The sequence below is a fragment of the Hydractinia symbiolongicarpus genome, chromosome 2, assembly GCF_029227915.1.
Source record: "Hydractinia symbiolongicarpus strain clone_291-10 chromosome 2, HSymV2.1, whole genome shotgun sequence".
NCBI lineage: Eukaryota > Metazoa > Cnidaria > Hydrozoa > Anthoathecata > Hydractiniidae > Hydractinia > Hydractinia symbiolongicarpus.
The window spans coordinates 26257303-26271588 of NC_079876.1; the positions used below are offsets into that span (position 1 = coordinate 26257303).

The 14286-nt window shown below is 34.7% G+C and overlaps 2 protein-coding genes across 2 annotated transcripts; both read left to right on the forward strand.

The window, feature by feature from the left end:
* Nucleotides 1–3521: 3521 nt before the first annotated feature.
* Nucleotides 3522–7271, forward strand: LOC130630396 (uncharacterized). The gene is made up of 4 exons (XM_057443887.1): nucleotides 3522–4901; nucleotides 6377–6421; nucleotides 6511–6657; nucleotides 6773–7271. The coding sequence occupies exons 2-4, from the start codon at nucleotides 6394–6396 to the stop codon at nucleotides 6973–6975; spliced, it is 378 nt and encodes a 125-aa protein (XP_057299870.1). The 5' UTR covers nucleotides 3522–4901; nucleotides 6377–6393; the 3' UTR covers nucleotides 6976–7271.
* Nucleotides 7272–11585: 4314 nt separating this feature from the next.
* On the forward strand, nucleotides 11586–13982 carry LOC130630397 (protein FAM32A-like). The gene is made up of 4 exons (XM_057443889.1): nucleotides 11586–11773; nucleotides 12164–12323; nucleotides 13333–13386; nucleotides 13536–13982. The coding sequence occupies exons 1-4, from the start codon at nucleotides 11703–11705 to the stop codon at nucleotides 13602–13604; spliced, it is 354 nt and encodes a 117-aa protein (XP_057299872.1). The 5' UTR covers nucleotides 11586–11702; the 3' UTR covers nucleotides 13605–13982.
* Nucleotides 13983–14286: the final 304 nt, after the last annotated feature.

The window sequence follows — 14286 nt, forward strand, 5'->3', positions numbered from 1 at the left end:
TATGCTTGCAAGGGGGCAGCCTCAACTGAAGATTTGGTACATGTTTATCGGCATCTCATTGAAAACACTGCTGATGGAAGCACTGTTAAAAATTTGGCTCAACGACTACTTCAAAAAATTGCTGGTCTGGTAGATGTACCAGGTGCTGCGGCAGATTTTATTAATAGTGGTGGCCGTTTGACTAGATGTACCAGGAATTTTCGATACATTGGTATCAGTGGCTTCCGAGCATTGGATACGTCTGGTGAAGATGGAACCGTTACAAAGAATAGCACATTGGATAAATACTTGAGCGATAAGCGTAGAGAAACTGAGCCAGAAATATCATTATGGAACTGGAGCAAGAAATGTAATTGTACCTGCAAAGTAGATCACGTGCCAGTTTTTACAGGAATATCTACAAAACCTGTTTGGCCTGTTACTGAGGACTATGCAAAAGCTATGCTCGTTATATTTTCTGTTGGAACGTGGCATAATACTGAAGAATTGAAGGGACAACATGAGTCATTTGCTGCTGCTTTGGCTTCCTTTGTTCAAACTGAAAACTGTCCCCCTATATTAATAGATGCATTGAAGGAGGTTAAACAATCATTCGATAAAAAGAGTGAGAGAAAACAAAGTCACACTCGTGTAATCAATAATGAAACCGATAATCAGTCTTCATGTCAATCATCACAATATACAGATGCAAGTTCTCAAAGTTCCCAAAATTCAGTCATTGCACAAATGAACATAGGCAGAGCGATAATGAGAGATATTGCAAGGCATCACGTTGCTGATATCAATGAGCCGGATGTACAACAAGTTCTTCCCAATGGAGGGCCTACATTTGATTGGAATAATTATGCAATTCAAAGTTTTGGTAGTCAATGGCCAATTAATGCTGACACATGGTTACAATCTATATCTGAAGAAGCAGAAAGAAATGAATTGCATCTGGCTGATGATTGTACCTTACCCCAAATAAACATCTTAAATGCTAATGAATTACAGAGAACAGTCATTGGTATAAATCTTCAGCATTTATTGCAAGTTGCAAAAGGAACTTTGCCAACAGGTACCCAGCCATTACGTTTATTAATACAAGGAACAGCTGGTGTTGGGAAAACATTCATCATTACTGCGCTCACCAGAATCGTTCGGCGTATTTTTAAGCGAAATTCTGCTGTTATGAACTTGGCCCCAACTGGTGCAGCATCAGTCCTCATACCTAATGGTCGCACTATACATTCAATGACTCCACCACCACACAAACTGAAAAAAGATAAGAATTTAAATTCTGTCCAGCTTTCTGACTATCCGTTGGGTGATGTATCTCTAAGAAAGCTGAGAAAGTATACAGGTATGCATGAAAACAATGAGCTGAAATTATTTCAACTTAATATTGATGAACGTAGCATGCAGTCGAAGCTTCTTGTGGCCTGGTGCAGCCAAAGATTATGCGAGGCTACGGGAGACTTTGATAATTATTATGGTGGTGTACCAGCTGTCAATTTCTTTGGTGACCTTGGTCAGCTTGGACCAATTCGTGCTTTGGATCTACATCAGCCACCAAAACACGATGATTCGACAATCAACTTTGCTGGCTATGCAATCTATCGCTCGTTTCAAGATGTTATTGTTCTTACAGAAACAATGCGTCAAGGCCCAGATCAGTTAGCTCTTTTGCAGCGACTTCTTAGAATACGTAATGGATCGATCACTCAACAAGACTGGCAAGATATAAATAGTCGTTACGAAGATGGTTTGCCACAAACCGAAAAATGTAACTTTTCGCATGGTCGCGTCCTTACATTGATGGAAACATGGAATGAAGTTAATGAGGAAAATCACAATAAATTAGCTAGCCTCGGTGTGCCTGTTGCTGTAATTCCATCAAGAGGCAGTGGTAAACACCACTCTTTGACTGATAAGCAACTGGGTCAAATACCGCTGAGATCTTTAATGGCAGTTGGTGCAACTGTAATACTCACTAAGAACCAAAAAGGTCTTACGGGCCTCGGTCTTAATAATGGTGCGATGGGAAAAGTAATTGCAATCCTTTATTCGCCAAATATGTCACCACCTGAATTTCCTATAGCTGTCATTGTCGATTTCCCAAATTATAAAGGCCCAATATGGATTCCAGAACATCCAACATGGATACCAATTACTGCTGTTGAAGGTCGATGTGAATCTAATTGTTGCAGCAGAAATGGCCTGCCATTGATGCCAGGATATGCGATAACAATTGCTAAAAGTCAGGGTATGTCGATTGGAGATGGTAAAACTGCCACCCACATGCGTATCAAGTTACAACAATCAATTCAGATGGAAAAAAATAACCTTGGTACAGCTTACACTGCATTTTCAAGATGCGAAAAAGAAAGGAATTGGGCACTTGTCGAGCCAATTACTCAAGAACGTCTCTTGTACGTTAATACACATCCTCGTATGAAAGCCAGACAAGAGGAAGAGCAACGACTGAAAGCATTATCGAATGAAACCATCAAAAAATTTGATATCACTATAGTAAAGTATATTAACTTGCTGAAAGACCTTGACGAGTTTTGCGATGATGATATTGAAGATGCAGTTTGTCCTTCACCATCTGCAGATTGCTCATGTATTATATGCACATCTCAATCATAATGATAATCACAACTGAAATTAACCTATGTTGCAGATAATATACATTAAAAAACATTGTATATGTTCATATATTTGTTGTGAAATCAATATGCGAAGTAAAATTTTGATTTAGAAAATAAACAAAATAAAAACCGTCTGACCATGAATTCGTAATTATTGGATGTAATAAGCCGAAGTCAAATACTTGATTTAATATCAATGTATAGTAAGCTGTATCCAAGAATCATGGTAAACATTTTTAATTCAACAGACAGAATAGTTGTTTCTCAAAACAACCGTCTGCCCATGAATTCGTAATTATTGGATGTAATAAGCCGAAGTCAAATACTTGATTATAATATCAATGTATAGTAAGCTGTATCCAAGAATCATGGTAAACATTTTTAGTTCGACAGACAGAATAGTTGTTTCTCAAAACAACCGTCTGCCCATGAATTCGTAATTATTGGATGTAATAAGCCGAAGTCAAACACTTGATCTAATATCAATGTGTAGTAAGCTGTATCCAAGAATCATGGTAAACATTTTTAGTTCAACAGACAGAATAGTTGTTTCTCAAAACAACCGTCTGCCCATGAATTCGTAATTATTGGATGTAATAAGCCGAAGTCAGATACTTGATTTAATATCAATGTATAGTAAGCTGTATCCAAGAATCATGGTTAAAATAAAGTAAAAATACTCTGCCTAACATCAGGCATCACGATGTGTGATTATTATCAACAAACTCAATTTAAAGGCAAATTAATCCTCGTTTTTTGTAAGAAGCCTAAGCATTTGTGTGCACTCAAAGTTTATTAAAGTTTTGATAATCAAATTTAAATTGTCCTTATTTAACACTGAAAAATCTTTTATTTACAAGGCTTTTTGTCTAAAATGCATGCTCATTAACACATACCAAGTCTTAAGTTACTGAAGGCCCTAATATAATCAAGTTTGTAACCTGACTTTTGGGTTGATTTACCTTCTTGTCTTTTTTCCTTCTAAGAATGTAAAACAAAAGGTTTTTAACATTAAGCTAAGTCAATTTAAAAGTGGGTCACTTCTTGGTTTCCTCCCCTTTTTTTGTAAAATTTTATGTGTTAATAAAAGCATACAGTGTATGACATTCTAAAAATTTAGTTACATATATTGCGTATGTATATATACTTAAAATTATGCCAGGGGTTCATATAACTTAATTTATGGAAACGTTACTGAGAGAAAGCGTTTAAGCCAAAAAAGAAATGTTTTTTTGCATAAAATGAAATTTAACATTGTGATTGACTTTACTAAGTTTCAAGTTTTACTAAGTTAACACAAAAATTAGATTTGAACTTTTTGTGTTTATTTTGCAAAAGTTTTTACAAATTAAGTATGATCCATCATTGAGTATGGTAACTATTGAAACCAATGTCAGTAAATCCTGAAATGTAAAATCTGACACTTTAATGTTCCTCAAAATGAGTATATTATGAAAAGATTTTATTATATGATAATTTTTAACTGGCCATGATGATACTTAAGATATCACACAGTCTTGATTTTAAACCACGAAGGAAAAAAATTAAAAATTATGTGAGGACATTAAAGAGATATATCGGTGAGGATAGGTCCGGTTGTAAGGGGATGGAGGAGACCGGCAATTAATACCTTATAAAAAGGAATTGAATTTGCACTAAATATGTGAAAGTTAATGTATTTTGTAATTTGAATGATACTGTACAGTTTCAGTTCCTTTGTTGCTCTCTTTTGTCTTTTTCCTGTTTTCAGGTACTATAATAAACTTTCAAGGAATTTGTAGAAGACGTTAGCAAGTTTTTTCAAATTCTACTGGAAGATATAACATGGCAGTTATTTTAAATGAAAAACAATCAGATAAGTACCTCTTATTAATTAATTTTATATTTAAATGTGTACTATACATAAAGGCGAGACCATTTTCATTGTGTAATGTAATTTTTAAGTTATTTTAACAATTTTGAAACCACACCCTTTTTAAATTTCCTTCTGTATAAAATTTGACATGATTATGTCATTGTACCACCAGTAAAATCTTTGCTAATTTTTCACATCAGTATTTTTCATGACTACTCTGTCACAGTTAGTTTGGACAGCCAAATGATCATGTCATTTGATTTTTTGACTGCTTAATTCATAATGCAGTTACTTTAGTACGAAAATTAACATTCTAGTTGTAAATCATTTAGGAAATTTCTTTACATTAACAATGGCAATTGATCACATATGAGAAAAAAGTAGAGGATGAGACATACTAGAGGATTTATTTGGTAAGCATATACTTTACAAGCTTTTTTCTGAAATCGTAGCATTAAGGGTGGGGAGTGGTAGAGCCTTAGTTCTAGCCTGTGTTTGGAAATTTGATTGTTCTAACTTTATTTTTAAGAGTTACACAATTTTCTAATCATCATAATCCTCAAATAATTCCCCTTGTTTATATCAGTTATTAGTATAGTATCTTACTGTTATAGGACCCCTCATAGTTGCTAGTGACAACAAGGTTGCAAAGTGAGAAAAATGATTAGAAGTTTACCAGTATTGCAGTTAATAGACAGATTGAACTTGTTTGTTAGGTCTACTTTTATACGGAAGCAGTAACGTCACGTAGAATTCAAATCAAGATTTTAAATTACCTGTGAAGCTACTTACGTTAAACGTCTTCTGGATACGTATGGCCGTATATAGTAGGCGAGATATGTTGCTACATTTACTTGTTATATAAAACCATTTGGCACTGAATATTTCCTTTGATATTGTTTTGTTCCATAGCATAGATTATTTGTGAGTTTAGTCAGTAAATTTTAGCTACCACAAGGGAATTAATTTAGCAAGCTTTTGTCCATTTGGCGAAAATTCATTTTTTTCTTGGTATTTTTGGGAAAAATTAATAATAAATATATATATTAGTATACATATAGAAAATTGTTCTGAAGTATTTCATTATATCGTCTGCACCAGACAGTTAGGGACCGTTCACATATTACGTAATAAATTTTTTATAAATATCCAAATAAATATCCAAATAAATATGTACAAAATTGACTACTGTATTTTTTTGTCACTATGTAGCACCTTGTAGATTTTTTGACCATTCTTTAATTTTATTATTAAACATTCATAAATAATAAGATTCTTTCTAAGCATCCGAAAATATATACAGTACACTCCCGATAACTCGAACGCCCAATAACTCGAACTTCCAGTAACTTGAACTGTTTTTGAATTCCCGTTGAACCTTCACTAATACTTTCTCACAAAAATCACTCGATAACTCGAACCCCCGATAACTCGAACATTTGTTAAGTCGAACCTGGACAGAAATTCCCCCGATAACTCGAACTTCAGAGGAAAAATGAAAACAATCTCGGTAAAAAGTGACTACTTTTCTTTCAATAATATAAATTGTTCTTCCAAAGTTGACAAAAACTTTTTTCTCCTGTATTTTAATTGACAGAGAGAGACGTTACCGCTACAGTGAAACAGAGTCACATTAGAACTTTTTTCAGTGATGTATAACTATGACTGTATTCTTGTTAGAATAGAAAAGAAAAAAAAATTTTAATAACTCGAACTATTTTCACTTATCGGCCAAAGTTCGAGTTATCGAATGCCCCGGTAAGTCGAACATTCGATAACTCGAACTATTTTTTTGGTCCCTTGAGGTTCGAGTTATCGGGAGTGTACTGTACTGATAATCTAGAAATAATTTGTGATGTTTTACAACTGATTTATTTGTGTTTTTTAGCAAATATAGAGAAAAAAATGGCGGCACAAATTAACTTAGAACTTGGTAAGTATATTATTGATTTTGTTACTATTAGTGGTATTAATAAATAAAAAAATTATACCTGTTATTATATATTATACCGTTTTTTATAGTTTCACTTTATGCTAAATTCGTGGAGCACAGGATACAACATCCTGGCTCCATGAATTATCGGTCGTTTGGCCGATGGCTAAAGCAGGGTGGGGTCGAGTGGACCAATGAAGAAGACCCCACCGAAACAGCTCCCAACATGGAATTGAGTAAGAAATCACTTTTCATGTATTCAAAATTTTGTTAGGATCTAAAACTTTGGTATACCTTAGGTATTATCTATGTTACTTATTGTATTAACCTTTACATTATTTTTTCTTTAAGTGCAAGTATGGACAAAATTTTTACAGTACAGACTTAGACATAGCGGGTCAATGGACCTAGAAGTGTTTGGACGTTGGGTGCATAATGGCGGGGTTGAGTTTTGTGGTGGGCGACGGGATCGTGGTAGAAGTAGCAGTCGTGGTTGGAGACGCGGTCGTGGTGGGAGACGCGGTCGTGGTGGGCCGTATAAGCCACAATATTAAAATGTATTTTTATTACTAACCCTTTGTAAAACGAGGTGCACTTTTTTTTAATAAAATATCCTAAATTTAAAATGGGCCTAAATATTGCCAAAATTCAAACAATTGCTAAACTATTTTTCAGGCTGAATTTAAAATAAATACTTTGAAAAAAACAACATTTTTTCCATTGAAAAAAATAAATACTTTGAAAAAAACAACATTTTTTCCATTGAAATTAACTAGATAAACAAATATTTTGTCTACCTTGTTTTACGAAGGGTTAGATGTTATTAAATTTGTTAATTATCTTAACTCTATATTGAAGAATTTTTTTATTCCCTTGATAGATTCAAAATTTTAATGTCAACTGATGGACACCATCATAAATTAAGCTATTCCAAAACGAATATCAAATGAGATATATTTTTATCCACCTTGTTGCGACGGGTAAACGTAAAGGACGGGCGATCCCGTGGATTTTTACACGGGCAGGCGTCGTCTGTCTGTTCGTGCCTCTGTTTGTCTTTTTGTTACGGAAATGTGATATATAAAGGATGGGCGACCCCTTGTTTTTTCAAAGGGCTACCAACTAGTCTCTATAATAATAGCCGTCGTCTGGCTGTGTGTTCAAAAGGGTTACCGCGTCCTGTTACGGAAACACGAAATGTGATATATAAAGGACGGGCGACCCCGTGGATTTCTCCACGGGTTAACGACTAGTCTCTTTAATAATAGCCGTATTTTGTCGGTCTGTCCGCGAGGAATACGTCGTGTTACGGAAACACGAAATGAGTTACATAAAGGACGGACGACTCCGTGGAATCTTCCACGAGTAACCGACTATCTCTTTAATAATAGCCGTCGTCTGTCTGTGTGTCCGCGAAAGCCGCGTCCTGTTACGGAAACACGAAATGCGATATATAAAGGACGGGCGACCCCGTGGATTTTTCCACGGGTTAACGACTAGTCTCTATTATAATAGCCGTATTTTGTCTGTGTGTTCAAAAGGGTGACCGCGTCCCGTAACGGAAACACGAAATGTGATATATAAAGGACGGGCGACCCCGTGGATTTTTCCACGGGCTAACGACTAGTCTCTTTTTAATAATAGCAGTATTCTGTCTGTCTCTACGCAAGATGGTAACCACAGTAGCATGACATGAAATGCAGTATATAGCTAAAGGACGGGTAAACTAATTGCCTACCCTTTTCATGCCTTTTCTTATGCTGTTGCCTGTGCCTCCCATGCCTTGCTTACCCCTGCCTTGCTGTTTCCTATTCCAGTTTCCCTGCCTGCCTTTGTCGTGTCTTTGAATTGCCGTCCTTCCTATGTCTTTCCTGGTGCCTGCCTACTATGCCCTTGCCTGTGCCTTCCATGCCTTGCCTACCCCTGCCATGCTGATTCCTTGCCATCCTTCCTATGCCTTTCCTGGTGCCTGCCTACTATGCCGTTGCCTGTGCCTTCCATGTCTTGCCTACCCCCCTGCCTTGCCGATTCCCTGCCTGCCTTAGGCCGTGCCCTTTCCTTGCCGTGCTTAATGCCTTTGCCTTGGCAACCTCTCCGCAACACTTTCTATACTGGTTTCTCATGACTACGGAAAAATCACAAGATAAATTGGGCAATTATATATTTTTTTGTTTTCAAGACCGTTGCTGAAAATTTTACGACGAGATAAAAATAAATATTTACCGCATTGTAAAATTTCGTTGATGTAATCTTCATTTTCATCATCGGACAAAGAATCGTCCGTAAACAACCAATCTAGGTCGCTGTCGCTATCTGAAATATCTGAATACATTAAAACCACTTTAAAAAACACTAGCTTTTTAAATAAATTTTCGTGTTTAAGAAACCCTGTCGTCTTAGTTCGTCTCAATTCGTCTCCGTGATTTTACCGCAGCGTCTTAATTCGTCTCAATTCGTCTCCGTGATTTTACCGCAGCGTCTTAATTCGTCTCAATTCGTCTCCGTGATTTTACCGCAGCGTCTCAATTCGTCTCAATTCGTCTTAAAATATTTTGTTCCACTTTTTTTATTCTGAGACGAATTGACAAAATATCGTCTCCTGATATTTATGAGACGATTTTTAAATCGTCTCAATTTCAATTAAGAACAAAACGAGACGAATTTTTTTTAACTTTTTCGTCTTATAGCGTCTCGTTAATGGGACGAAATTTGTGGACGATCCCTAATGAGATTTCGGAATTAGGATATATACTGTCTTTATTTTTTTATCACAGAGGAGCAAATTGGACTTTAAACTCCCGTTTTCAGTTGTAAAGCCTAAAGAAAATGCTAAAAAGAAGAGGCTTATTTGAGAGTTTTGCAGGTTTTCTTTAAATTTGTCTACTTTTGTTTATGTGTCAACATCATATTTTGAGGCTCGCTGGTTTTGCTTTAGCAAAACTATATAAAGTTCCAAAACATGCCAAATCCAAAGCGACTTTAAATTTCACAAATTGTAACCTAATGCAAGATCCAAAGGGCTGGGATTTAATTTTGATATCTAAATGTAAACAAAAATGTAAGTCTGTCAAAGAAGCCCTTTTTAACATTTTTTGCTTGCTTTGCCACTAAGAACAGTGGGTTCAAAGTGCAACTTGCCTCACCACAATAGAAATTAAGGATGGAATCCTAATTTTGAAATTATGTATTTACTCATTAAAAACCATACTCCTTATTACATGCACTCAAAATTAGTTTTAGCAATAGATAGATAGATAGATAGATGTGCATATTTTACATGGCTAGCCTCACAAATATCGAGGGATATACCCTGTCTATTATTTCCAGGAGGGGCCATGGCGTAGATGGAGAGTCCTAGAGTATTTAATGCTCATTTTGAGCTACGCAGACCCAATTAGAGCCCGCGCTCTACTAGACAACTCCCGGCAACATCCAACGGCCCACACAGTGTGCCATCTTCCCAATTTTTCACATGGCTTGGGTTAACCCGGGGCTATGGTAACATTCACTCGCCCATGTTGAATCGCCGTCAAGAGGAATCGAACCCTGGTCTCCCGCACAGAGTACGAGAGCTATAACCACTAATCTACCGGCGCCAATGCCACAATCACCAAACTAGAGGAGGTTCTAAAATAGGTTCACACTTCCCTTTGTCAACAAAAGCCTTCTCGTTTAGAGCTGCAGAAGTGTGAAGTAATCTTCCAGACCAAGTGACCTGTAATGGAAGTCAGCTCTCATTTGTCAAATTCCAATGAAGATCACTTTAAAATTTTTGTTTTAAATTCTTTTTGTTTTTCAATTTTTACAAATTATAAAATATGTTACTATGTTTGATTTAGCCGAGGCAGTCTAATGTTTATCATTTTTTTGTTCTTGCAGTGGCCCCCTGAACTCACAAAACTCACAAAACCCTTAAGAGATGTAATTATAACAAAAGAGAAACGACTGCCGCCACGCAAAGTTGTGACAGCGTGTACGTGGTAGATTACATTCAGACTGTACTGTATATAAGCGAAACAATCTTCTCAACTATATACTTTGTTTTCTTTTGGATCAAATACATAAGTTTCTTGTTGAGGAATTATTTAGTATGGATAAAATTGTTCTCCAAGGTGTATTATAAAAAGCGTCAACAAATGATCCTGTTTCTGAATCCTAATGCAAATCCTGGTATATATACCAGGATTGCAAGATCCTGCGCTTAGCGGTTTTTCTTGACTGTAATTCATATTCAAAAGTCAAACTTTTTAAACATTAGGACTACTGGCCAGTGGTTAAGTGATCAACGATGATGTTTAAACGTCATGGTCAAGAAATTTTCTTTTTAATTTGTTTTCAATCTTCTGGGTAAAACTTTGTCTATTTAGGAACCCAGGGTTAAATTTTGAGCCTAATTTACTCATTGATAAATTTAGATGCATCAATGTAAACAAAAGTGTGCAGTAAAGTTTGCTTATTTTTAACTTCCAAATCGGAAAGTTTTTTTTTACAGAAGGGAGTCATTAAAAACTTAGATGAGTTGCAAATTGGTACAAAGTTTGGTATATGTGTGTGCAACCTAACAGGCAAGAAAAAGAAGGACTACACAGGCCAAATCATCTATATTCTATATAATTTATAGATTTTCAAGAATGCAAAATTGAAAATGCACTGGAATTGTTTTTTCTTAACTATTATATCATCTATTCAACAGACAGACTTTATATATTTTCATGTTAATCTTTTTTTGCTTAATTTTTTCAGTCGTTGCAGTCTGTTGTTTATATTTTTGTCTGTACAAATGCATGCACATACCCATTGTTTTTAATGCAAAATCTTCCTAGGTCCAAAAAATAATCTTCCTAGGTCTAGTTTGATCACATACGTACTCTTAAAGAGATTTCGGGTAATTTGGAAGCTGGAATTATTTACTGTATGAGAAAAAACTTTGGGGGGACATTTTCTTACCTAAGGGCTTGCCAGGTTTTTTGTACACTAGGGCAGAAATATGAACAAAAAACCTTGTTGTCAGTGATGAATCCAAATATGCCACTCATTTTACTTTTCTTCCTTAAAAATTAGGCGATGTCAACACACATCCAAAAATTGAAATGACTTAGTTGAGTTGTTCCTTACTAACTCCTGGACTTTCCCTTGCCATACACCAATATATACATCCAATTATGTCAATTTAATAACAAAATAATACTTTCCCATCTGTACTGTAACAAAATGTGAATTATTAACCTATAAACTCTTTTCTTTAATAAATTTTTCAGTGTAAAAAGATTCATACTTAGTGATGGCAGATGATGATCCATATGATGGTGTTACAGGTGGTGGGCTAAAATTAAAAATTGGAAAAATCAAAAAGTAGGAGTTGTTTTTGGATAATATACCAAACTAGTCGCTAACCTGTGGAAAAATCTACGGAGTTGCCCGTCCTTTATATATCCCATTTCGTGTTTCCGTAACACAACGTTTTCCTCACGCACAAACAGACAGAATACAACTATTATTAAAGAGATTAATTTAATGATGAAATTTTGTAAATAAACAACAAAATCTTACTACAAATATACCAGTAGATCCAATATTTTGAAGGTGGTTAGAGTGAGTAAAGTAGTAACATTTTAAGACATAAAAGTTGTAATGTGTTTTTATTGGTCTAAAATTATGACAGCAGTTATTGTAGGACAAATGTGGCATCACTAATGCTAATAAGTCTTATTACACAATGATTGTTTTTTTTTTAAATTCGAGGAACAAGAAGAAGAAAAAGAATAAAGCCAAAGATATTGTTGAGCAGTCTAGCCATCCAGAGGTCCGTTCTGATTCACCTGTGCCTCAAGATGCTGTGACTAGTAAGAAACCCAGAAAAACAGCAGCAGAATTAGCTTTTGAAAAGTCACAAGAAAAGAGAGTAAGTTAATTTTAACAAACAGCTTTTTTCCCCTCAAATTTTAGATTGTAACCAATATATGTAGAAGCTAGTCATTGCTTTAAAAATAGGAACATAGAGATAGATAGATGTGCATATTTTACATGGCTATCCTCACAAATATCGAGGAATATACCCTGTCTATTATTTCCAGGAGGGGCCATGGCTTAGATGGAGTGTCCTAGAGTATTTAATGCTCATTTTGAGCTACGCAGACCCAGTTAGTAGGGCTGCGCTCTACTAGACAACTCCCGGCAACATCCAACAGCCCACACAGTGTGCTATCTCCCTAATTTCCCTCACATGGCTTGGTTTAACCCGGGGCTATGGTAACATTCACTTTCCCATGTTGAATCGCCAAGAGCTATAACCACTAATCTATGGTGCCACTATGCTAAGGAACCGTGTACCTACTGTAAATCCAAATTGTATTATTGTAACATTAGAGTCAGGAGAAATGTGATTTGCACTCCCTCTAACCCCGTGTTTATGTGTAAAGATTTATCACTATTGTAAGACTTATTTCTCAATAAAAATTTGAAACGTCTTCACCACAATTTTACCTTTTTTTTTAATTTTTTTTACATTATCTCCAACAAATAGAAAACATTAGGTGATTATAAAATTCATAACCAATATCAGAGAGCAGTTACATAATATAATTTTTTTAATTTTCTAATTGACCACCCACAATTATATATTCTGCCAAGCAAACTGAGATGTGTAAAATGAGATGTATGAAAAATTTCCAGAGTTGCACCACATATAGATCATTTAGTTCTTTTTACTGTTTTTTACTTGTAAACTGCCTGAATGCGTTGTGGAAAAATAGACGTATTAAGTTAAAACTGGAAAATAATGTTACGAATCCAATCGTCTATGAAAAGTTTTTTGTTTGTTGTTTGTTTTTGTTTGTTTGTTTGTTTGTTTGTTTCTTTATGTTCAATGTATTATTTTTAATTCTTACTGAATATCAAGTTTAAATTTCTAGGCTGCTGAGCGAATATTAAAAAAAGCGTCAAAAACTCATAAACAAAGAGTTGAGGTAGGATTTTTATTCTTTAGATATTACATTACGACTATTTTATCAGAATAAAAAAAATTTCGATCAGAAAGAAAAAAAAATTGGCAAAAAAATCACGAAATATAATGTGCTATAGTTGACAGTTACAATATGTTTTGCTTCTTCTTTAGGAACTAAATGAATACTTGGGTGAGCTGTCAGAACATTATGATATACAGAAAGTGAGCTGGACTAAATGATTTTGTCACCAGAAAGGATTTTTTAGAATTGTAATAAAAAGATTTTACTGTCTGATGATATTTAAAAGACGTTTTATTTCAACTTCTTTATTTAAAAAGTAATTTGCAAACAGCCAACTTTCTATACAAGTTCCAGCTATTTTATTTCATCCTGATATTTAACCTTTCCAGAAGGTTAAATTTTACAAGGGTATTTCATTCTTTGTTAGTAGAGGTAGTATAGATTTTTTTCTACGATATTGTTTCGTGTTTATTGTTTCTACGATATTGTTTCGTGAATCTGCTGCCTTGCATTGTTTGGAAATTTATGACAATGATGCTGTGAATATTCTTTTTTATTTTTTAATTTATTACGGAAATATATAACAGTAGTTATTCGTTTTGTACCCTGTCTATGCTTCTGAACCTGAAAATTAATTTTTAAATTTTTATATGTCTGGTGCATTTAATCATTTAAAATTTAGAAACAGGTATATAAACAATATGTAAAACAGTATGTATCAAAATAAACATATTTTTGGGCGTATATAATGCACGGAATAGGAATAAATTAAATTGACAAACCTTTTCCTGATCTAATTCAATGTCAGAAACTTTCCTGTCCAGAATTTTTTACTAATTTCCACATGATTATTAAATAGCGAAAGTACACTCTATGAAAAAGGTCTTTTGTAATTTGTAA

Bases quoted from the DNA above. Each gene is read 5' to 3' on its own strand.
- LOC130630397 (XM_057443889.1), top strand. From the start codon at position 11,703: ATGGCAGATGATGATCCATATGATGGTGTTACAGGTGGTGGGCTAAAA. The intron at 11,774-12,163 runs GTAGGAGTTGTT...TTTAAATTCGAG, and splicing joins AAAATTGGAAAAATCAAAAA to GAACAAGAAGAAGAAAAAGA. The intron at 13,387-13,535 runs GTAGGATTTTTA...CTTCTTCTTTAG, and splicing joins CTCATAAACAAAGAGTTGAG to GAACTAAATGAATACTTGGG.
- LOC130630396 (XM_057443887.1), top strand. From the start codon at position 6,394: ATGGCGGCACAAATTAACTTAGAACTTG. The intron at 6,422-6,510 runs GTAAGTATATTA...CGTTTTTTATAG, and splicing joins ACAAATTAACTTAGAACTTG to TTTCACTTTATGCTAAATTC. The intron at 6,658-6,772 runs GTAAGAAATCAC...TTTTTCTTTAAG, and splicing joins AGCTCCCAACATGGAATTGA to TGCAAGTATGGACAAAATTT.